The sequence below is a fragment of the Phascolarctos cinereus genome, unplaced genomic scaffold (assembly GCF_003287225.1).
Source record: "Phascolarctos cinereus isolate Bilbo 61053 unplaced genomic scaffold, phaCin_HiC Scaffold_7;HRSCAF=346, whole genome shotgun sequence".
NCBI classification, from domain to species: Eukaryota; Metazoa; Chordata; class Mammalia; order Diprotodontia; family Phascolarctidae; genus Phascolarctos; species Phascolarctos cinereus.
Genome location: NW_027556180.1, coordinates 146,959,948 through 146,986,083, shown reverse-complemented (window position 1 = coordinate 146,986,083; position 26,136 = coordinate 146,959,948). Strand labels below are relative to the sequence as shown.

General features: G+C 36.8%; 1 protein-coding gene across 1 annotated transcript in view; it reads left to right on the top strand.

The window, feature by feature from the left end:
* ABCC4 (ATP binding cassette subfamily C member 4 (PEL blood group)) overlaps nucleotides 1-26,136 on the top strand; it is a 269,141-nt gene that overhangs the window by 49,295 nt on the left and 193,710 nt on the right. Inside the window, 3 exon segments of the mRNA XM_020965805.2 lie at nucleotides 2,382-2,492; nucleotides 3,475-3,595; nucleotides 10,935-11,159. Of these exon segments, the coding sequence (XP_020821464.1) occupies nucleotides 2,382-2,492; nucleotides 3,475-3,595; nucleotides 10,935-11,159 (457 nt within the window).

Sequence of the window (26,136 nt, the reverse complement as noted above, 5' to 3'; positions counted from 1 at the left end):
CCAGCAGGTTGAGTACTAAGCCTGGAGTCAGGAAGACCTGAGTTCAATTATATACACTTATAAGCTGTATCACCTTGGGTGGATCTCTTAACCTCTGATTGCCTCTGTTTTCTCAAGTGTAAATTGGGCATATTAATCGCACCTACCTCCCAGATCGGAATTCTACTGTTTTTCTGTAAATTGTCTTTCTGGTTCTGTTTTCTTTACTCTGTATCAGTTTATGCCGCCCAGAACCATCTGAATCAGGAGTGGGGAATCTGCCACCTTGAGGCCACATGTGATCTTCTAGATCCTTGACTGTGGCCTTTTGACTGAGTCCAGTTTTACAGAACGAATCCTTTTATTGAGGGGATTTGTTCTGTGAAGTTTGTATTCAGTCAAAGGGCTGCACTTGAGTACCTAGAGGGCCATGTGTGGCCTCAAGGCTGCAGGTTCCCCACCCCTGAATTCTGAACCAGTCCTTTCTGTAATTTCTTATAACGTAACAACATTTTATTATATCATATGGCACAGTTTGTTCAGTTATTCCTTAGTTTTCTGAGATGATTATCTCTAGAAGCACACTCCTAGACTTTAGTCCTTTCTTTCCCCCTTCAAGAATAGGAAATACGTTTTCCTTGTTACTGTTCCTACTACAATTATCCTTTCTCTTAACCCCACTCCTTCCATATTCCTGCTTGTTTCCTAGTTGGGTTTGACATATTCCTACAACCTGTGTGACTGTGTAGTGCACCTTTTTCTGTTTTAGGTGAGAGTGATGCTCACCCCCCCCCCTTCCCCTCCTCCACGTTTGTGCATTCTCACCTCATCCAAGTTAAGAGTCAGTAATAGGTTCCACCTTCTGCCTTTTTCCTTCTTTCTGTCCTAGGGTATTCTTCTTTTTATCCCCCCTTCTCTTTTTCCATCTAAAAACCCTTAGAACAGAATCAGTTTGCTCCTGGTCCCTCTATTTTCTTATTTAACTGTTTAACATTCATTGAAGACATTGAGATTATATTTTTTAAAAATTAGTTTTTAGTTCCAAATTCTCTTCCTCCTTCCATTCCCTTCCACCTGTTGAGAAGACAAGAAATAAAATACACATTATACATATGAAGTCATGTAAAACATATGCCCCCATTATCTATGTTCTGAAGAAAAAAAGCAAGAAAAATAAAAAAAGGGTAAAAAAATACGCTTCAGTCTAAAGTCTTCATTCCCATGAATCCTTTGAATTTGTGGTAGATCTTGGATTGATCAGAGTTAGTCTTTCACAGTTCATTATCTTTATAATATTACTATTACTGTGTAGATTCTTCTCCTGGTTCTGCTCACTTCACTTTGTTTGCATCAGTTCATGTGAATGTTTTCCCTGAAACCATCCCTTTTTATCATTTCTTACAGTGTAGTATTTTTCTGTCACATTCATATGCCATAACTTATTCAGCCAATCCCACATTTATGGACACCCCCACAGTTTCCAATTCTTTGTTACCACTAAAAAAGCTGTTGTAAATATCTTTGTACGTATGGGTTTTTTTTCCCCTTTTTCTTTGATTTCCTTGGAATATAGACCTATCTAGTGGTGGTATTGCTGGGTCAAAGGGCATATAGTTTTATAGCCCTCTGGGCATAGTTCCAGATTGTTCCCCAAAATGATAACTATGTATTAGTGCCCCTATTTTCCCATATCCCCTCCAGTATTTATCGTTTTCCCTTTATGTCATAACATGCAGCTTGACTTATCACAAAGCTTCTACAGAGATGAAATAGTTTAACCTTAAAATGTCATGTTAACCAGTCTGATGGATGTGTGATGGTACCTCAGAGTTGTTTTAATTTTCATTTCTCTAGTTATTAGTGACTTAGGGCATTTAAAAATATGATTATCGATAGCTTTGATTTCTTCCTCTGAAAATTACATTGTTTCTTCCAAATATTCTGTAAAATAAACTAGAAGTTTGCTAAGCTCTCAGGACTGTCTGTTTCCTTTGATAAAATATAAAGGAAACTATAACAATCATAGCATCCTGGAGTCCCAGAGGACCTCTGGTCCAATTCCCTGATCTTACACATAAAAAAAAAATTATCCCACAGAGGCTTTGGTGTCTTTCCCAGTGTCATTTAGCCACTTAGTGACACACTTGGGACTAGAACCCCATATCCTTATATTATTGAATCTTTCAAAATGTATAAAGATGAAACCACCCTTTGAGAAGAGGTACTAATAGTGATTACTGGTATGTCAGCAACTGGCATTGAACAGTGACTAATGAAAATCCAAAATACATAGTTGCATGTTTAGAAAAAATAAATTGTCTGTAATGGTAGATGTCTAATTAAACAAAGTTGACCATTTCAGATGTTAACCACCTCCCTTCCTTTTCTTCTTAATTTCACAGGTGGCTAAATCCCTTATTTCAAATTGGTCATAAACGGAGATTAGAAGAAGATGATATGTATTCGGTGCTTCCTGAGGATCGCTCGAAAACACTTGGAGAAGAGCTGCAAGGGTAAGAAAGTGGGAGCAAAAAAGGAGAGACAGAAAAGTGAGTCTGCCTAGTGGCTTTTCAAAACTTAAAAAATAGCAATTGACTTGTTTCTTTGCGGGCCTGCTCTCTTGGCTGGGGCTCAGTGAAACCTAGATCTTCATGCCCCCATGCTCCATGGCCATACACCCTTAAGGCTTCTGCTCAGGCTTGAACTACTTCGTACTCTGGAGCACAATCCAGTGCAGTGGCCTATGGGGTCCCCTTAAGAAGAGGAGGAACAGAGCAGGTGGAGCTCCTTAGTGATTCCCAAAGCACTTGAAAATACCCTATTTACTACTACCTTGATTAGGCATTCTTACAAATGTTTATTACATTAAATTAGAAGTGCCTCTTATGAATATGATATTGCTAGGCCCAGGAATACAAAGTTTCAGAATGATAAATAGGCCCTGGCCCCAAAGAAGTTCTAATTTAATAGGATGTGTGTGCACAGAAAATTGTATAACAAAAATGGATGGGAAAGTTCAAAGGAGAGGTTGGTTGCCTTGCTATATCACAAATTTAAGCTTGTGCTTGTGGTATAATATACTATTTGGGCCTCTCCACAGTTTCTGATTTACCAACTGTAAGATTTAAAGCCAATTGTCTTTTTTTATATTGGCACCTTCTTATTTTCTAACAGGGGAGATTTCCTCCTCATCAAAACATGATTGGGTGAGCCCTGATGACCAATTGTCAGTCTTGACAGAGTACTCAGAAGGTGTACTGCATCTAAAAATAAACAAATGAAACAACTTTTTATTTAGCTTTTTCTTTTTACAGTCTCTTTGGAATACCAATCTAGAGGTGGTATTTCTGGGTCAGAGGGGTATGTACAATTTTATAGCCCTTTGGGCATGGTTCCAAATTGCTCTCCAGAATGGTTAAACCAGTTCACAACTCCACTGCCTTTCTTTATCGCAATCAATAACTCTACCTGATTTTTTTTTGTTTTACTTCCTAGGTACTGGGATAAAGAAGTCTTAAAAGCAGAAAAAGAAGCCAGAAAGCCCTCTTTAACCAAAGCAATTATAAAGTGTTACTGGAAACCCTATTTAATTTTGGGACTTTTTACCCTGATTGAGGTAAAGTTTCTTATACGTGGGTAGTTTTTTTTTTGGCATGCATTTATTACAAAAGAAACATTAAGCTAAAGATAACAGTTAACGTTTATATAGCTTACTATATGCTAAGTGCTTTGCAGTTGTTATCTCATTTTATCCTTACGACAACCCTGGGAGGTAGGAAATATGCAGAGTGGGCTTGGCATGGGAATGGGGGATGGTTGTGTGAAAGAGTCAGTTGTGTTTTGAGAAGTACTGCAACATGTTCAGATGAAAAAGGACATGGTCCTTTCTTGCACCCTAGATAAGGTTTTACAATTGTCATCCCATACTCTTTCCCCCACCTCCCCGCACTTTCCCCTTCCTTTCCTTTTCTTATCATCCAGCAGACATAACATTCAGCTTGACTTACCACAAAACTTCTACAGAGGTGGAATAGTTTAACCTTAAAATATGTGCGTTTAATTTGAGTCATGTTTAAGAAATGCCCCCAATTGTACCTCGCTTCATGTTATACCTTAGATAGTTTCATATTTTTACTTACTTATAGTTACCAAGAGTACAATGTACTTAATAGTAAATTTCACAGCGATGCCAAGGATAGCCATGGATAACTGGTGTCAAACTCAGACAGAAATGGGATCCCTGCATATTGACTTAGAAAACCAGAAATTGACATTATCTCTGCTGTAGTATGTTTTTGTTTATTTTGTCAAACGTTTCCCAGTTACAGTTTAATGTGTCAGGCTGCCCTTGGGTTTTGATACCTTTGGTGTAGTGACAAGGGTAGTGGATTTGGTGAGGGAAATACTGGGCTCGAATCCTTGCAGCTATTGGACTTCCTGTGTGATTTTTGACCAAGGCCCTCAACTTCTCTAGAGGTTAGTCTGACCAATTATCTGTAAAATGAGGCAACTGGATGATCTTTAGTTCCTTTCCATTTCCCAATGTTTACCCTGGATTTGGAGCCAGTTCTTTGGGATCAGTGCTTAGAATAGCTTTAGATTGTGAGTCAGAGGTGTCAGACACGTGACCCGTGAGCCACACTCTTGAATGTGGCCCAAACCGGATTTTAATGTGCTGATGTGTTGATAGAAAAAAAAAAGTGTGGTTTTCTAAATCAATAGCTGAGGCCCACAGGGATCTTTATCTAAGGTTCATTCACCACCACCCCCCCCTTTCTGTTTGAGTTTGACCCTCTATTGTTGTAGGTGATAGGTACATATTTGTTAGCTTGATAAGCCTGTGTTGCTGAGTTGTCTAAATGTTTTCCCTGCAGATATGAACACAAAATGCTCTGAGGCACAAATGGGAAGATCATATGTAACACCCTGGTCTGAGCTACTAAGAAAAGAATAAGATAATCATTTAGGGTGTTTGGCTTCTCATTTTTTATTTTGATGGGTATTTAAGTTGGTTCTAGTTTGAAATTTGGCAGGGACCAGGTTGACTTCAATTGATGATGTTCCTTTGACCTTTGTGTCATACAAAGCAGACGCCTGACAGAGGTTCTGATATAATACTGGTAAATGTGGGGCTCAGTTGTTTTAAGTAATTTGAATTTCTAGCAGAAAGAAAACCTTAAATCTGATATTCTTTCCCTGTAATCTCTCCAGTTTGGCTATTGGATTCTTGCTGGTTTAGAGAAGCTGGAAAGAAATGTTAGTCTTCTCAAGATGAACGTAGGAAGGTGAAGGCCTTTGCTTGGTTTCAGAAGAAGTAATTTTCATCTCTGACTTTGGGACTTTAACTAGCTTTAAAGTCCAGTTGCTAGGGATTAGATTCCCAAACTAGGTGGAGTGGATAGTGTTGGAGTGGATAGTGTTGTGACTGTGATTGATTAATTAAATTCTCACTGGGATTTTTGTAACTCTGCTGATAACGTTTTGGAGAATTAGTTCAGCTGAGAATTGCATGTCTTGTGAAGAACATGTTTCCACTGGGAACTACACTTCCCGGAACTTTACATTAGTTCATACAATGTGTGTATGTCTCTATGTGTGTGTGTATTTATGTATATGTGTGTGTGTATATGTATGTATATGTATATATGTATGTATATATAGGTATATATATGTATACACACATACACACTCGGCATATACATAAACATGTATGTATACAGTATGAAGCAGATACATATATGTGTACAGTATAAAGTATTTACATATATACCTATTTTATACATATGCACACATATATGTGTATATATAATGTATATATTCCATCTTTCTTAAGCACTGAAAAAATGAAATACTAAAACTAGAACAGAGCAGCATTCGGGACTAACAGTGACATCAAGCTACTATCACATGTGAGTGAACAGACCAAGTACATTTTTAAAAAACTTTTTTTGGGGGGGAGCTGGGCAGTGGGGTTAAGTGACTTGCCCAGGGTCACACAGCTAGTTAAGTGTTATGTGTCTGAAGCTGGATTTGAACTCAGGTCCTCCTGAATCCAGGGGCGGCGCCCTATCCACTGCACCACCTAGCTGCTGCCCCAGTACATTTTCTTAAAGCAGTTGACCACATCTGATCTTTAAGGTAGAGATTTCCAAAAAGAAACAATAGATTCCAGTTTAAACATGCCATTTGTTTGTTCTGAGAGCCCAAATTCTGTGAAACATTTTGGGTTATAAATCTGTTCATTTTCCTTTTGCCATCCAATTGTTAAAAGGGAGAACCAATGCTTCTTCAACGTTTATATCATTTGAAATACCTAAGTAATAACCTTTATTATTTCAAGTATCAATCAGTCAGTAAACATTTATTAAGCACCTACTATGTGGCAGGAACTGTGCTAAGTACTGAGGATACAAAAAGAGAAAAAAGACAGTCCCTGCCCTCAAGGAATTTACAGTGTAATGGGGAAAGCATCATACCAACAAACATATACCAAGCAAGCAGTAGACTGGACACATAGAAAATTATCAGAAGGAAAGCATTTAGAACCAAGTATCAAAATATTCAGCTTCTCTAGTAAGACCTACATATTTTTAAAAATATAAATATTTTAAAGCTTTATAAAACAGATAGCATAGTAATCATGAACATTATTTTTCCTCCTTTAGGCAAAAGCCACTTAGGTAAGAATTCAGGGGGCAGCTAGGTGCCACAGTGGATAGAACGCTGGTCCTGAAGTCAGGAGAACCTGAGTTCAACTCCTGCCTCAGACCAAACACTTGGCACTAGCTGTGTGACCCTGGGCAAGTCACTCAGCCCCAATTGCCTTTAAAAAAAAATTCAGAAAAAGACCTGTACTCTAGTCAACATATCCTTGTGTACAAAATAGGAAGATATGATGGAGGTTTTTAAATTCTCAATCTGTTCAGAACCCTCACAGGGAAAAGCAGTGAGTTAAAACCTTAAAACATAATCAGGAAAAATATAATTTTTCCTTTTTATTATGAGCTTAATCACCAACAAACACAAATATTTCAGTATACAAAGAAGAAAAAAAGAGGATTGTGTATGAAACCAGGAACTTCAATTACTTATCGAAAACTACTTGCAGTAGTTTTTTTTTCTTTTTAAAAAGAGGCAATTCTAAATGTAACTTTAAGTCATCATAGATCAGATACTCTTGCTCTAAATCTTTTAGAGCAAAGATAAGCTACATAGACAGTTTATGTTAAAATGTTAAAGTGACTTTCTTGGATCTCTAGTCAATTTGTTTCCAGAAGTGCTCGCCACAAAATGGGCACATCTTCATCTTCAACTTGCTGAGAGCAATGCATGTCTTATACTCACTTAGGACAGAAATAATAAAGATTAGATTCTTCTGTTAATTTGGCACAAGAGTTTGAGGTTGGGATAGGAGAGAACTATCTCTGGGGCAGACCAAAAGCTAAAGTTCTCACGTTCATAACTTAATCCATAAGGCACCTAGAAACAAGGTCAGGTGGGGGGAAAAGGCTTTGGGGTTTTTAGATCACCTGTGTACTTTACCCCCAAAGGTTGAAGAATTCTAATCCTGCCCCTGAATCACATGAGAAACTTGTGCTGTGGAGGACAGATTGTATTCCTTGGCAGGAGTTAGGGTACCTGAAAGAGTCACGTAGTTCCCTTCCCTTGTCTGCTGTTGTTTTCACAGCAGGATAAACAATTTGTTGTGACAAGAAGACAGACATTCATTTTCCCTTGCCCACCTTCTGAGACATTTTGGGTTTCATTCAGAGGTCAAACAGAAGAGGAGAGATCTTCAGAAGGGTAGCCTGACCTTATTTTAACTACTTAGAAAGCTTTCATTCAATTACAGATGTTTTTCAGCCAAATCTCAGGTTTGCTTATTTTCATCCTTGGTAGAGTAGTTGAAAGAAAGAGAGCATAATCAAGCGTGAGCTGTCATTATTTATTATTGTGCTTTTATGGAAATGGAATAATTATAGTGCTTATGTGTCAGGAGTAAAGTTCAAGGGCTGGATATCACAGCTTTGTTTATCTGCTTTGTTTGTCATTCTTTGATACTTGTTTTTCCTTCTGGGACTTTTGAGTACTTCATAATATTGTCTACAGGGCCACAAGCAGCTATGTGGGAAAGTCTTTTGCTACTATCTTCCCACATTGACCTGTGCAGTTTTCATCCTTTTAATTTTTAATTAATAACTGTTTATCTGAAACTGGTGGCTTGTAGCCAGTCATACACTGACATTACTTACTATTTTCCCCTATAAAAGTTGTTTTGGGCCTTGACTGTTGGTAGCCTGGCCCCTAAGTAGACCACAGATAACATAGAGAATCCTAGAGTTCGAAGATGTTTGTTACAGAGGTCATCTAGTGACTAAGAATCCTTCTATAACAAACCAAAGACATGATCAGTCAGCCTTTCCTAGAAGACCTTAAGTGAGGTCCAGTGATACTAGAATGCAGTATCACGTGACGTTGCCCAAATTTCACTTTTGGATAGCTATTTTCTCCTCTCTATATAGTAGATAAAAACTTGATGACATACATAGCATAAGTGTGCTGAGTGTAAGGTTGTGTGTGTGTGTGTGTGTGTGTGTGTGTGTGTGTGTGTGTGTGGTGTGCATGAACATGTGTGCCACACATGTGTGCATTTAACCCTAAATGTGTATGTGCACATGTGAATGTACATTTAGACATGTTCTAAATATGCGTTTTATATGTTTGAATATATGTATACCATTTAATACCTTTTTTTGCCTAAATAAAAAAAAGTCTCCACACATTTTAAAATTAGAATTTTGAATACTTGTATTTGATTTTTTCCACCTTTTAATTGGAAAGCCACGTGAATCAAGGAGATAGAAGGTAGAGATCCTGATTTTTGAATATTGGGTTTGAGATATAAAGTTTGGGTCTGAAGTATGGATTTCTTTTATGGAGAAGGAAAGGAAGACTGAGTTAGAGGGGGATGCCAGAGTTACTTGGGCATAGATGATAGATGAGACACATTTGTGGTAAAATACTAGAAAGCCTGTGTGGTCCTGGCAGCTTAAAGTCATTTTGAATCTAGGTCATAGGAAAGAATTTTTTTTTGCCTTAGTGAGCCAATTCTCTTCTCTTTATTTGGGGTCTCTGGTTGTAATTAGTATTTCATTTTATTAGCATTTTATGTCTGGACTGTTGTTAATTTTGACCTATCAGCTGCTGCCTTTAGTCTGACTTGAACTCAAAGGGGAACATTTCCACCCTTTTCCTTAGCTGCCTACTTATTAGGCATGCATAGAAATATGAGTAGCACATAGATCATACACAGAATTACAGAATTGGAAGAGATCTCATGGGTCTTATAACCAATCCATGCCTGAACATGCACCTCTTTTACAAAATCCCTGACAAGTTATCTAGCCCCTACTTGTTGACCTCTCCTGATAGGGATCTTAATTACCTCCTGAGGCAACCTATTCCACTTAATTATTCGGAAACTTTTTCTCATATTGACTTGAAAACTGCCTTTTAGAAACTTTTACCTATTTCTCCAGTTCTGGCCCTCTGGCACCTGGCAGAACAAGTACTAATCATTCTTCTGTATCATAGCCCTTCAGATATTTAGGGCAATTAAATCTCTTTTTTAAAAAAATGCCAGATCTGCCCAGTTCTTCCTAACAGTCCTAATATGGCATGATTTCTAGTTCCCATCACCAACCATAGAATGTACTGCAGCTTGCTAATGACCTTCCAAAAATGTGGTACCTAGAGCTGAATGAAATATTTCAGGGTTAATCTGACCATGGCAGAATATAAGAAGAGTATGACCCCAGTTGTCCTTCAGTGTGAATTTGTTAATGGGAGTTTGCACTGAGATGTAATATTCGTCAGCTTTTTTGGGCTGCTGTGTTACTGTTGACTTACGGAGCATGCAGTTGGCTAAATGTCCATCTCCCTGTCCCCCCCCCCCAATTCTTCTTTCAAATGAATTGTCTGATCATACCTACCAAAACAAGAACCTTCTAAGTTGGCAGTTGTTTTAAAATAATTTTTGGACTTGTGCTTTCCTCGTCTTGAAATAATGCACAGTCTGAACTGGGGGAGAATACCCTTGGCCAGCCATTTGGTAGCTTATGCTCTTATTGACAAATGAAACCCCAGATTGAAGATGGGAGTACAAAGGAACTAGGAAAGGAGAGAGAATGGGTCTGTGCTCATTTGGGAAACTCCCTTTCCTCTCACCCCCATCCTCCCCCATCCTCTGCTCTCTTACATCTCCAAAATCTATAACTTAAGAGATCTGCCAATTTTTCAGATACTGAAGGCGATATTTACCCTTCACAATGTCCTTGGAACTACTAAGAACCTACTAATTCCTAGCCTTTTCTAGCTTATGTTCTAAACCTCTCATAAAGATATCACAGATTTCTTAGTGAAACTAGACGTTTTTCCCCAGGACCGTAATAAATTCAGAATTTGATCAAAGACTTTATTTAAAACTTCTAATAAAATGAAATTTTTGGTTTTTGTTTTTAGCCCCCTCCCCCACTTGCCCACAGCTCTGTGATTCCAGCAGTGTGGGTGTACAACCTCCATATATTCAGATTGCAATTCCACCTCCACATTATTTCAGTTGTAGGGGGTGAAAAATGTTATGATTTAGAAGACGTTTTGGTGAGCTCTCTGCACTTGGCTAGCTTGGTCCTCCAATCCTACACATACTCATAACCCAGTTCATATTCACCAAGACTATTTGATGAAATGACCCTCTGAGGTCTCCTCTTGTTCTAGATCTATGATTTCTAGTTTCTCTTGTGCTACATAGCCTTTGAGAAATCAGTAACCTCTGTGCCTCAATGAATCATGAATCATTATAGTAAGATTTTGTTATACCAAAGTGGGAAACAATCGATATGTTGGATTCTGTGATTTACATTTTGCTTAATTGTGGTTTCTTTTTTCTTTTTTAGGAGAGTACCAAAATAGTGCAACCAGTATTTTTGGGGAAAATTATTGAATATTTTGAACATTATGATCCCCAAGATAATGTAGCTTTGAATTGGGCCTATGGCTATGCTGCTGCTCTGTCCTTATGCACGCTTGTTTTGGCCATACTGCACCACCTATATTTTTATCATGTACAGTGTGCAGGAATGAAGCTTCGAGTAGCCATGTGTCATATGATTTATCGGAAGGTAAGTGGATTTATGTATTCCTCACTTTATGCAATAGTAGTAAGTTGTTTGTATGATACATTGTGTTTAAGTTGACTTCATAATTAGAAGGATCATCTTATGAATATTTCTATAAAACCAAAGAATCCTTTTGTAAAGTCAGAATTTGTAAAAATCCTCTAATCTTTCTTTTTTTGGAAGTAAAGTTACATTACATTACATTTGTTTCAAGGAAGCTATTACAGGATATAGTATAGTTCTCATTATGTGGTCCCATCAAGCCAAGGTGGAATCTGAATACTTCTGATAATTTCATACTAATATATGATACAGTAATATATTTTTCTTTCAATAAAGTCTGTATTTAAAAATGAATCTGGGCAAAAGACATTTTAAAACTCACTTGGTTTATAGTGACACAAGAAATTTATCTAGTAAATTAGCTAATAATTGTGAAGGTCATTTTTTATCTTTTGGCTAATTTTTAATGAGTCGGCAGATGGCACCGAATTAATTTTGTGCTTACTAAAACAATCAGTGAAGTGTATGGCAACTAGAAAAAATATGAACCTCACCCCAACATGATCATAGGAAATTCTGTTGGCAGGGGGATGGATTGCTGCTGTAATTTGATAATGAGGCTAATACTTTTAATTGAAAATCATTTTTCACATTCACTGTAATGCAGAACATTATTTTACCAGTTGGGTAGTAGGGCCCTTTGGGCCATGGAAGGCAGAAATTGCTGCTTAATCTTGCCCCAGACCTCTTTCCTTCTAAATCTAAACAATAGTGAAATGTACTCTTCCATAGCTTAGCACAGCCCATACCTCCAGCGCAAATGGATAAGAAAGCTTGCATTATAATTGTTTTAGATAATTACGTTTATACCAGAGACCAGGACACCTGGTCTGGTTTGTGTGATCTCTGACCTGTAAGGATGGGGTGCTCGGGTGCTTGTGCTTGTACTTGTGCCCCAATGTCTCCCTGGTCTCAGAAACACTGTTGCTGACAACCACTCCCTAGCCCAAGGACGCTGTGCCTAGCAGTTATTCATGCATGGGCCTCAGCACTACCCTTATCTGGGCTGCTCAGGCCCCAGCCCTCAGATCATGTCTCTGGAAGCCTCCCAATTCCTTAGTTGTGAGAAAGCTTTCCTTTGTTGCAGAGCATTCTCTCATCAAGACAGAAGGAGAGGGGTGTCCTTGACCAGCCCAAGAACTCTTTCTCCTGCCAGACTCCAAAGATCCATCCCCCTCCCTGTCCGGTATACTCCCTGTACTTTCCCATCCATAGACCCCAAAGACACCTGCACCTTTGGATTACCTCACCAGTGTTCCTGGCATTTCTTTCCCGTGCTCTTTTCCATATAAACCCTAGCTCGACCCCTGATCGCTGCTGCTTGATTTGGATATGCATACCCCTTGCAGCCATGTGCTAATAAATCCACATTTTAAATTACGTCTGGGTCTCGCTCGCTGATTTCTCAGTACAACATTCACTACTTTAGGAAATATTGCCCATTTTAGACATTAGTGATTTCATATTTTAAACTCTTGATTTGCTTTCTATATAAGATTCTTTGTTCAAATATCTTTTCCATTATCTGATTATGCAGTGTAGTAGTAGAATCATAACCAACTAGGATGAAGTTGTAAAAAGAGCTGAAAATGCCAACCTTTTTCCAAATCAAGTTCTTATCTGTGTTACTAAGTGGTAATTTCTCAATCCTGTTCATTGAAAATGATGGCGAGGTTACATGCAACCAGTCTCAGTGGGATTGTTAATAGTATTACAACTTGTTTTTTGTTTGTAATCTTGGTCACTGATTGAAGCTTATCCCAGATTGTTTGAACAGCTTACTGCTTGATTTTGGAAATCGCTCTTATCCGCACTTGTCTTACTTTAAAAAAGATTCTGATATTAATAAACACCAACTAAAATGAACATTTCCATGTATACAGTAGAACTGGGAAAAAAAGAATTATATGTGAAACTGTGAATCTGTGGGGTCCAGAGAGCTTTTCTTTTTTGTATGTATTGTCTGGTTTCTCTGTAATTTTGACCTTTCTTCTATTCTCTTTTGTACTTTAGAAATACTTAAATGACCTTTTCTTTGTTTCCTTTTTTTTTTCTTGGCAGCCCTATCCCAGTTCCCCCTCTACCTTGAAATTCCCCCATTGAAAAAGAAAGAAAAACAAAACCATTGTAATGAATACTATATGTGTCAGCCAGTCAATATTTGTTAAACCCCTGCTACGTTCCTGCAGTGTGCTAGATGCTGGAGGTAAAAGTACAAATATTGCCTCAATCCCTACTTGCAAAGGGGTTCATTATATCCTAATAGCTAATTCTTATTTCTAGTAACCTACGTAAATGGAGAAATAAGATTCCTAATGTTTTCATACAGATCAGTCCCTAGGGCTGAAAAGGTACCATTGCCTGATGTCAAGGCAAAGCATAAAGGCCTTTTTCTGTGTTGTGCCTTGGTGTCTGTGACTTTTTCCTTCCAGTGGTACCTTGTCTTAATCCTGATGTCTGGGAAATAATTAAGTTGGATTACATCAACAGGGTGACAGTTAAATTATTAGTAGTTTGTGGTTTTGAATAGCATCGTGGGAGACATCAAGTACAGGTATAAGAAATGTAAAGAGAATACAGATACAAATAAAATAATTAAATACTAGGCAGTTTGAGAGAGAGGACACTAGCAGTTGAGTGAATCTGGAAAGGCTTCATGACGAGGGTGTACACCCTGGTGCAAAGACGCTTTTCTTTTCCCTCTATCAGGACAAAGGGCTTATGACTGGGAATTACATTCAAGGTGAAGTGGGTAATAAAAAGTGTGTCATTTCATACAACAGGCACAGTTACTATTTGAGCAGCTTTGGACAAACCATTTAATTTGAGCCTCAGTTTGATCACATGTAAAATGAAGATGATTGTACTACAACCTTTCCTGGCTAACTTACAAAGATATTTTAAGGATAAATTTTTCAAGGTGTATGTAAAAATGGCAGGTTAACATTCAAGGATCATGCCTTTTTTCATGTAGGTGAAGGGTCATAATATATATAATTTTCAAATGATCCACCTTTGTGTATATTCAGGTCTGGACCCTATATGTATGGATATGTGACATTGTTTTATAATTCTTGGTATGCTCTAATGATTGAGTAATGGAGGCAAGATAGAGATTGCAGTTGTTTAAGACTCTCTGGCCTGGTGAGTTGTTGTTTGCCTGTTTTTCTTCCTGTTTCCACTAATACCTTGGAAAGTAGTCCTTTAGCCTTTGGGAAATCTGATCAACGTTAGCTTATTGCTTACTTGAATGTAAGCACCTCCCGAAGGAATTAAGTTGCTGGGTACCTTATCATAACAGAATTGTCCCTTTAAGAAGTTGAGAAAATGCTCTCAAAATTCATTTGAAATACAAGAAACATGGGAATACTAAATTTCCCAAAGAGCTAAATTCTTATTTCTAGTAACCTACAGAAAATGGAGGAATAAGATTCCTAATGTTTTCATACAGATCTGTCCCTAGGGCTGAAAAGGTACCATTGCCTGATGTCAAGGCAAAGCAATAAAGGCCTTTTTCTGTGTTGTGCTTTGGTGTTTGTAACTTTTTCCTTCCAATGGTACCTTGTCTTAATCCTGATGTCTGGGAACAATTAAGTTGGATTACATCAACAGGGTGACAGTTAAATTATTAGTAGTTTGTGGTTTTGAATAGCATCGTGGGAAATGTACCTCGCTAAGCGTATTGAATGCATAAGTGTGTCAGAAGTTCCTTGGCATTCACCTTCAGTTTTTGATCTCTGACTTGCTTTTGGCTTTTGATGTTTTGCTATTTCTGTACTACCTGTGGGTTGTATAATGGAAAGTTGAATTAGTTTGACTCACATGTTTTTTCAGATCTCATTTGTTCAGTCGTTCAGAATACCAGTGTGTAGGAGCTCCCTGAAGTATCATGCTTGACTCAACCAAGAAGCCTTCTTTTGGCGGGGGGGGGGGGGGAAGCGTTTCTCTTACTTCTCTTGCCAGTAAAGGTGGCTTATAATACCATAGTCAAACCTACGTTAAGTGTTGAAATGTTTACTTTTTAAAATCTGATATTTCAGATTTCATTTTATTAAATGAGTAAAAATGTCAGCAGCTGAACTATCACTAATAAAAATATTTACAGGTAAAAATAAAGCAGTCACAAGCAGCAAAGAAACAGTTGAGTAGATTGTGAATTAAAATTTTGTTGAGCTAACATAAGTGGGTCATGGATGCACAGCTGTGTACTAGGCACTCATAATCTAGTTTGAGTTAGTAGAGTTACAGCCCATTCATTTGACCACACATCTTGTATTTGGAATTTATAGAGTTCAATGAAGGGCATTCTGAGTTTGTGAATTCAGTTAGTGGGTGTCTAATCCCAATAAAATAGGACAGTAATGCCACTCCTGTTTTTACAGATAAGAAATTCATATGTATGTATATATTTGTATATATGTGTGCATATACACACATACATATGCATATACATAAACACATACATAATATGCTGAGACAGCTTCCACTACATGGTAGCTTTTTATTCTCCAATTTTAGATTCATTTCATTGAATGAATGAAAATTTATTAAAAAAAAATTTTTTTTTACATTTTGGTGAGGCAGTCGGGGTTAAGTGACTTGCTCAGGGTCACACAGCTAGTAAGTGTCAAGTGTCTGAGGTCAAATTTGAATTCAGGTCCTCTTGACTCCAAGACCAGAACTATCTACTGTGCCACCTAGCTACCCCTATGAATAAGAAATTTAAACTGCAACTCATACAGGGATAATATAATATATACTATAATTTATATTCATGAATAATGCATGCATATATGTGAGTGTACATATACATATGTGTGGATGTGCCTATATATGTATATGAATGCACATACACACATATACATGAATATATATGTATATGAAAGAACTATCTGACACAGGGGAATGGCATAATTCATAGGCTTATTAACTGGTGGCAGAGGTAAGATCATCACAGCTGAGTCTCTTGACTCTTAGTGTTCTGTTCGTAGACCTTTACTGCTTGCCCTGTTAGACTGGTTTGCACAGTTAAGCTGCAGTTATTGCCTTCATTCAGCATGTCTCAAAACAGAGGTCGTTTGATAGTTTCTGCAGCAGCCCTCCGGTAACACTTAACTTGGAGCAGGAAGCAGAGTGGAGCTCACCTGAAGAGCCTGATAAATCTGACTAGATTGTCCCATTCCCAAAACACAAGCATTGCCATTCTGGGTAGGGTCAGTGGGTCATCTGGCCTGCTATTTATTCCATCTGTGACAGTGATGGCAAGGGATGGTTGGTTGAAAGCTACACAGTTATCTTTCTTAACATCAGTCAGTAAACATTTATCAAATGATACGTACTTCTTTTGGTGAAAGATAGGCCACTAGTTGTCCTACCCTGTTTAACTCCTGCATCTGGCTTCTGTCCATTTGTGTAAGCTTTTTTGGTGCTGTTTCAAGATGTCTGGAACATACTGGGAAGTATTGACTTATTTATTCTTGGAGGCAATTGGGGTTAAGTGACTTGCCCAGGATCACACAGTCATTAACTGTCTGAGGCCAGATTTGAACCCAGGTTCTCCTGACTCTAGGACCAATGCGTTATCCAGTTTGCCATGTAGATGCCCTGAGGCAGTGACTTCTGTAACTTATTGCCTTGTGAAGAATAGTGCCTTTTATATGTCATAATTTACCTATTCCCTTATCCTGTTTCAAGAATTCTATAATTTGATGAATTGCTCTGTTTTTACCTTTTTAAAATTTTTAGTGTTGTAGCAGAAAGACTGGAAGTCAGAAAACCTGGACTTGAATCTTTACTTTGCAATGTTATTATCTGCATAACCTGGCCCCTCTGTCTCTCTGGGTCTTAAGTTTCCTCATCTCTAAAAAGTGGGGGATTAGATGTGATCATTCATGTCTTTTCCAGCTTTTAGGGTTATTCCATTCATGATTTGATAGCAATCATTTATATCCCATTCACTTTTTTTTCAGTTAAAGAATCCCATTTTTTTTGGACAAAGAATTTTTTTTTCTAGCTTGTCCTCTTGTGGCAGCCCCCTTCTTCTTGATCTTTGTACTTATCCTTTTCTCCTCCTTCTTCTGTTCAGCAGTGTTTTTCTTGAGATGCTATGCGGGCACACCATGGTTTTAGATGAAGATAATGCTTTCTATACTGTTTCCACTGCAGTTCACAAGGTACTGAACAAATAAAACGGACAGCCCGATTTCATTTTGTCTTAAGTTACCTGTGCATGAAACTTTATAAATTGGGTCTTGTACTTATTTTACCTTTGTACTATGGAATTTTCTAATGAGAGCCTACCTATAATACAGAATGAGAATGAACAATGTTAAACCAGTTATGTGCTGTCCTACTTTAAATCTCTATTTAAAAACTCACGTTTTATGTTTCTATCCTGGCATGTTTCGATTTAATCCATAAACACCACCAAGGAAGGAGGAGATCTTTCCAAAGACAGTTTGTAAAAGTTCCGGATTTCTAAGGGGTTGCTAAAGGAGTTAGAAATTTTGAATTCTTTCAAGCAGCTGAAGGAGACAGTCTTTTTATCCTAACGCTCAAGGGGAGAAAACTGTACTGCAGTTGGAGAGGAGAGATTTTTGGTAGAGTTATTCTCTGAAATGGCATTGCTTTATTGTTGTCTTCATTTACTCTGTGGAAAGGAAGCAAGACCTGAAACCTGCGGGAGATTATTTGTCTGTAGGCCATGAAGAACAGTAATTAAAGCAGTGATTCTGAGCTGAGACAATCATAGCCAATATTTTTGGAGCTGGTAGATTTTTTAATTAAGTCCAGAAAGGCTGTGACTCCAAGGAAAGAAAGACAAGGTAGACAAAAGTCATTCTAGTTCATGTGAAGGATAAAATTATATTTGTATTACTGAGGAAGGTGCTGAATTGTACCTTAGATTCTGTCTCTTTTTAAAAGTATTATTATGTTATCTTTAACGTAGGTCTTGCCACTTAATTTTTTTAAAATAAAATGTTTTATTTAAAAAAATCATTTTAAGAAACAGTTGTCAGATTTATGTTTTAAATAGATAAATAAGCACCTTACAGCTTATCCCTAGTAATTCAGACTTTGCATTTAAGATACTTTCCACTGCTTGGTAGCTTTTTTCTCCAGTTTTAGATTCAGTTCTTTGAATGAATAAGAAATTTAAGTTATAACCCATATGGTGATAATATAAAATGCCATTTTCAGCCTCTAGTATTATAGGCTAAGCAGCTCTCCTATAAACATAGACTGCAAGTATTCTAAGTTTATATTGATTGTTCATTCATAAAATAAATGGTGAATTTTGGAGTTTTAAATAAATATCAGCAGTTATTATTACTATTGAGCTAAAGTTATTGGAGATAGCTAAATGGCTCAGTGTATAGAGTACTGGGCTTGAAGTCAGGAAGACCTGAGTTCAAATCCAGCCTCAGACACTCACTAGCTCTTTGATCCTGGGCAAGTTATGTAACCTCTGCTTGCCTTAGTCCACTTGAGAAGGAAAGGCCCAACCACTCCAGTGTCTTTGCCCAGGAACTCCGTGGACAGTATTGGTATGATATGCTCCACAGGGTCAGGAAGAGTCAGACACGACTAAAATGACCGAACAACAAAAGTAATTATTGATTTCTGAAGTCACCAATGAACTCATCCCTGTCCTCAAAGGGTTTGTGGTCTGTATGTCTAAGAAATATGTAATAAGTGCCATATAAATAGTATAAATTAAATGTTATAGTTCAGCAGAGGGAGGGTTCATTTTTGGAAGGGCATCTTTATACAGATGGCTTTTGAACTAGGCTTTAAAGAATGTGTGGAATTTTTTTTTATAGTTGAAATGGGTGGAAGGAGTGCAAAGGGAATGCATGCTAGACATTCAAGAAGACCGTGAGTGAAGGTAGGCAAGTAGGAGAACACATCGAATGTTCATATGATTATGGAAAGTGAATAAATAATATAGGATAGAGCACAGAATGTATTGGAGTTGTGGGAGATAGAATTGAATGTAGGTTGGAGCAAGATTGGAAGGTCTTGGATGCCAAGTGAAGTCATTTTAATTTAATTTGGTAAGTAAAGAGGAGCTATCACAGATTTTTAATTAGAAAAATGAGACAGTAAGAATGATTCTTTAGGAAAAATTAATCCAGTAGTCAAGTGTGAGATGGATTGGAAAGAAAGTGGAGGTTTTTGACCTCAGAAGGTCAAAAGAGCCTTAACTAGGATGGTATCTATAAGAATGGGAAATATATTATGAAGAGTGCTATGAATCCTTCATGAAATTTTTGCCATCTTGAATTTCTGGTTATTATGAAAATATAGTTTGCAATTCAATTTCAGACATTGCCCCATTTTATCCACTACATGTGAGTTGTTTATAAGCAAAGTAAATATTTTACTTATGTTAGGATGATGAATTGTGCTTTTAATTCATTGTAAAATTCATGCCAGGTGGAGGAAGGAAGACTAGAAAGAAGTCTGCCCTAAGGAATTGGAAAGAAAGATGCTGTTAGGAAGGTTTATTTCAGGTAGGAATGGCAAATACAGTCAAGCATTGAGCACCCACTTCAAACTTTGGCACTTTCTTAAGGAAAGAAGAAAATTATTTCTAGTAGTCTTAATAAATTAGCATTATTAAATTTTGCTTCTATTATTTTTGAGAGTATATTGAATCTCTTTAGATAATTCATTTAATAGCGTATGGGATTATGTAGTCCAGATGGATTTATTCATGTGTGAATGTGAAGCAGCTTGTGGTAATAAATCCAGCCTTGAGCCAGCTAAGTTTCAGTTGTACCGCAGGCATTACTGAGTCATCAGTCTTGGAATCTCTCAGCCTTAGTTCCTCATCAGCAAAATGGATATAATACTAAATTGCGTTATTTATTACCTCATAGGGTTCTTCAAAGTACTAAAAAAACTATGAATTATTATTATTCATGATTTGGAAAACTAAAGCCTGGAATGAAATCATGCTGTTGTGAGTAGGTGTGTAACATCATAACAGACTTCTTTTCATCTGTTGTGAAGCAACATGTAGCTTTCCAGTCTGTGATGTAGGAAGGTTTGTACTCAAGGTGATTGTGATCCAGAGATAGTGTTTTTGCTGCTGTGAGAGCGTTATTCCTGAAGACTTAGCATTTTATGTTGACTGACAAACTCCAAAGAACATTAAGGAATCACAAAGTCCTCAACAACTGTAGAATATTTTAGTAAAAGCTTTTTCTTTTCATTGAAGGCTTAGTTTTCCTAAAGAAAGGAATATGTCCATTTTAGAAATGAGCAACAACAAATATGATATTGAGGATGAATGAAAAAGCATCCAGTCATTGGGTATTTATCATAGTCATTGTGATAAGCCTGAGGGATACAAAGATTTTTTTTTAAAAATCCCTGCTCTCATAGAGCTTACATTCTAACAAGGGAACACAGCACATACAGGGGAGAGGTGAGCAGGGTAAGGAATTTTTGTTGGGGGGGGAGAAATGGAAAGGGGGCAAGAGGGTAAAGATGGCTGGCTAGAATGGGAAACTGAAACAAGATCTTGTGTTTCTCCACACCAGAAGTCAAATTGTTTGTGGATTGACTGGTTTTAGTTGACTTTCTGATTGAGTACCGAGATCTGTGTGCCCATTGGGTAGTATTAGACATTGGTAATGCTGCATGCCCAGAATCCCCATTTTAAAACTTAACTTTTTAAGGGGTCCCAGTGTATACCTGAGAGCTAGAAGCTCTCTTTTATTGATGTTTTCAAGCCCCTGCCTATTTTTGTGCTTCCCTTTGGGATCTTTAAAACAATTGATTCAGTTGTTTTCTTTCCTCATTTTCTCGGTGGTTAAAGAATTGTTGGCTATAGCTGCCATACTGTTGTAGTCTTCTGTGCTACACGGACCCAGAGAACAGGTTTGAGATAGGATTTTAAGGTTTGTGGAAGTTAAAAGGAGGAATGTTTAAGGTTTAAAACATGTCCAAGAAAAATGGTGCTTTGTTACACTTGGGTTGGAAAATGTACTGTCATTAGATGTAAGTAATGCTAGCCCCCTTAAAACTGTATGCAAGAAAAAAAACAATTGCTTTTGGTAAGGTTTAATATCCTGAATGGATCTTGTAGTGTATGATTAGCTGTCAATTCTTGCCTTTTTCTAATTTTTCTTGTTATTTTGCAATACTCTCCCATACTCTAAAATCCTTAATGAGAATTTTCAAAGGGGAAGGAGGAATTGAACTTATTTTATATAGTATAAGTGTATACCACTTTAGTAGCTTTGCTAGACACCAGATATTTGAATTTTAAAAATTCTGGAGATAGAAAGCTACATTTTTACATTCTATAAAATGTTCTATTTATGGCTTGAATTCTCAAGAACAGTGTCAAAGCCTTAAAGAAGTTATTGCCTCTGTTGCTTTTCAGATCTCAAGCTAGCCATATAGCTCATTCATGAGCAAAACGATTAAATATTTCATTGGATTAATTTTAAATGCAGCTATGGTTTTCTGTAAAAGAGATGGCTGAATTTTTTTAGTGACTAGTTGAGAGGATGACTACTTACAATAAAAAATAAAAAATACGTATTAGGGTGGTTTTTTTAGTTATAATCTTAGGGAATAATTTGTTGTAAAGTTTTTCTTCCATACTTCCATACCATATATAATTCTTCCTCATCCCTGCTTGTTTAAATCAGTTTCTTCATATATATATATATATATATATATATATATATATATATGTGTGTGTGCGTGTGTATGTGTGTGTGTGTATGTATATATATATGTATAGGTATATGTATATGCATATATGTGTGTGTGTGTGTGTGTATGTATATATATATATATATATATATATATATATATATATATATATATATATATATATGCAAATACCATCTCCCTCTGTAAAATATAAGCTCCTTGATGACAAGGATATATTTTTTTTAATTTTTGTACTCCTATAGTATCTGGCACCTAGCTTTTCATTCCTTCCTTATTCATCCATTCATTCGTTTCTATTTCAGATATCATCTCCCCCATGAAGCTTTCCCTGATCTCATCAACTGAAAGTAATCACTCTCTTAAATTTTCCTAAGGCATTTTTTTGTCAGAATTTTTCCTTTACTCCTTGATAGTACCCAAAATTTCATTCCTTATATTGGGATTCCCACTGTCATGCTCCATACTGTAGATTGTAAGCTTGTTAGGAGAGACTGTTTTTTTCATTATTGTATTCATAATATTTAGAATGGTGCTTTGCATATAGGTTGTTTAATTATCTCCCTGGAATTTCTCTTTTCTTCCCCTTTGAAGCTAGTTTTCACTACTCACTCTCTTTCCTTTCCATCATTTTTTTTATTCCATCATTTGTTTACTCCAGAGATTTTGATTCTATTTGGGACTGACACTGGCATCCTTACTTTATTAGTTTGACTCATTTCCCAAGAACTATAGTTTGACTCATTTTCTGAAATATTACCCAGAATGTTCAATGAGGTGGAAAGGGAAGGAAGGAGAATTTGGATGATGTGAGGGCCCTCCTTTTACAAACATTGATTAATTGCAGTAGATTAAATGGTTGATGGCTTTAAACTAGGTGTGGCAGTACCTTCAACCAGAAAAATTTTAAGGACAATTTCCTGCCTTAGGTGAAATAACATCTTCCTGTATCTGCGGATTACCTGGCAGCCATGGATACCATGACAACAAGAGAAAAATAGAAATAAGACTTAAGAAAAAAAAATTTATTTAGCACAGGGGTGAATTGTCCTGAATATCTTAATATGCCTTAAAGTACCTTCTGCAGGAAGCCTTTCTTAGTCTTCCTTAACCTTAGTGCCTTTCCCTATGAGACTACACCCAATTTATCCTGTATGTGTGTATACATATACATATACACATGCATATGCATATATGTATACACATATATTTGTATTTATGTGTATATAAATATATTTTTATATTCCATTTATAGAGATTGTATATAAATATGTTTGTATATATGTGTATATGCTTATATCTACATAGATAAATATGCATATATATGTATATATAATTAGAGAGATAGTACCAGTGATCAGTGCAGTTCCAGGAACATAGTAGATACTTAATAAGTACAGTTGACTGACTAGTTGACCTAAGGGCATCACCGTCTTACAAACTGAGATTCATAATATTTCTCAGTCATCAAGAAAATGTTACGTTATGAATCAGGAGAGAGCAGGGTTTGAATCTGCCCCCTTAAAATTTAATAGGTGTGTGAAACTATGGACAAGTCATTTAACATTTTTGAGTCTCAGTTTCCTGGTATGTAAGATAGACTGTATATAGTTTAATATGTATGTAATATATATGTGTGCATATTATACACACACACACACACATGCTGTAATTGAATAACAGCATCATAGGGGACATATGCAGATCAGATGAGTGAGGGGCCTTGTTTTCATATCTTGCATTTCCTCTTTGGGTCTGTTTCTTCATCTTTAAGTTGAGGGGGTTGGGACTCATGGCCCCTTAACATACCTTCCAACTCTAAATTTTTAATATTATGATATGTACTTCAATTAAGAATAAAAATTCATTCCGTCCCTCCAGAGAACTTAAACTAGGCTCCAGATGACCTATCTCTGGATATTGTTTTCTTTGTCTTACCTCCACAAGACAGAACCTGGCAGACCTGTCAGTGCAGGAGAAGAAACTGGGTTCTTTCCCAGTTAGATATTGTAGCATGTGGGTTGTAGGAGTTTTGGTTGGAAGAGTAGTCTTCCTTGTACCAGTGTTCTTTTCTTACCTGAATCTGCATGACGGTGGTGGGTAAAAGGGATTAGAGCCTGGGAAGGCCCATTTTGGGAGAAGTGAGGGCTTTCGTGGGTTTGTCTACTGTCTAGCTAAGCAGGGCAAAGCAGGTGAGGGAGGAAGGGAGGACTATTCACAGATTTAAGTTCTGTGGATCAATGTCTCTCCTAAATGATGCAGACAATTGAGAGTTAATTTGATATAGTATTTTAAATCTTTATGAAATGTTAATTTAAAAATGGAAAGAAGACACATAAATACATACAAACCCTTGTAAAGAAATCTTAAAACCGGTATACATTGATGTGTTGTTTTCTTCATAGAACATAAGCTTATCAAGGGTGAGGACTATGTAATTTTTGGTTTTTTATCTCTATTACTGAACACAGAGAGGGATGGACATGGTAGGCCCATAATAAATATATGTTAAGTGAAGGAATGAATAAAAATCTTACAATGTCACATGATGAATCAATGTATTTCAAAACATTTTACATAAATACTTGTATGCCTTATACTAATATAATATTGTTAATGGTATTTAAATGTATATATGACTGAAAAAACCCTGCGATTTTGTGTGAAAGCTTAGTCTTTGATTAGGAAGATACCTTCTGTCATCTGATGGCTATAGCCATAGGTATCTGTGTTGATTCCCAGTAACTTTGGACTGTGTCTAGGAGCTTCTCTTTAACATGTTATTAAAAATTAATTTCTTCTCCTTGCTTTTTACTCTGTTGTTTGGCAGCTACTTCGTAGTATCTTACTTTTATCTCTCCAGCTTACATACATATAGTCTGGTTAGTGGAACTGAGGTGTGTGGTTTTTTTTGTTTTTGGCATTGATGGCCTGTTTGTTACTGGTGAGCCAGAATTGGCATGTGATAGCTTATGTGATTAAATGTGGAACTTTTCTTTTATCCCTTCAACCAAAAATAATAACTACTCTGTGCTTCCACGGCATTCTCAGATAGCCTCTTATGAAAGCAGGAACTGTTGGAACTGCTCAAGAAATTAGACAAGAATTTAGATTGTAGGTCAAATGTGTCAAGTGCTATTAAAGTCAAATACTTCCCTATGGTTTTCTTTATTACATTAAGTAAGCGAAAAGGACCTTGAGAAATTGATATAATGAGTCTATATAATGAGAGAGGGACTATCTAATTCCTACTATGTTTAATGGGAATATTTCTTCACCGAGTTTTTATCAGTGCACTTCATATAACATATTATATAGCTTGGTGTAGTAGAAAGCTAGACTTAGAATCAGGAAAAACCTGGGATCAAATTCTGGCTCTTGCCTCTTAACTAGTTTTTCGACCATGGACTTCTCTGAGCCTCAGTTTACTTTCTTGTAAAATGATTACAATAAATATTTACCTCATAGCATGTTTTTGAGTATCAAATTGAAGGGCTTTAAAAAGCTTTAGGGCTATGTCAGTGATAAGGATGAGGATGATGATGATGATGATGATGCTTCTTTAAGCTCTTTTCACATCGGATGTGTTTTCTTGATGTTGACTGGTCCAAGTAATTTTTTTTTTCTGATTTTTAATAGTTGTGCTACCTTCAGGCTAATTTTCTTACGTCTTTATTTACAGAAAAAAAGCCATCAGAAAATAACAGCTTTGAATAAAGCCAAAAGTGTTTGTAGTAACAGAAAAAAAGTGAATTGCAATTCACTTTATTTGTAAATAAAGCAAATTTGGTTTTCAGGGCCATGGGTCCGTCTATAAATGTTTAATCCTTAGGGAGCCAATAAGGTATACTAGAGTGGGAAAAACTTGTGTTTAAATCCTGGGTCAGCTAGTCATTACCTGTGTGATCCCAAGCACAAGTCATTTAACCTTCTGTGCTTTCCTGTGTCCCCATTAAAGTATTGATAGTAATGCTTTAACTACATAAATGCAGTGTTTTTGTGCCTTTTATGTGGGTTATCTCCTTTGACTCTCTGAACAAGCTTATAAAGTAGATAGAACATGTTACCCCATTTCTGTTTGACAGACAAGTTTGCTGAGACCTAGCAAAATGTATTCAGTCATATAAGAAAATGTACAACCTTGACTAGATTTCAGGATTTCTAATTTTAATTACATGGGAGGTGCTTGTATTGGCACACTTGCCTAGCATTGTACCTCAGT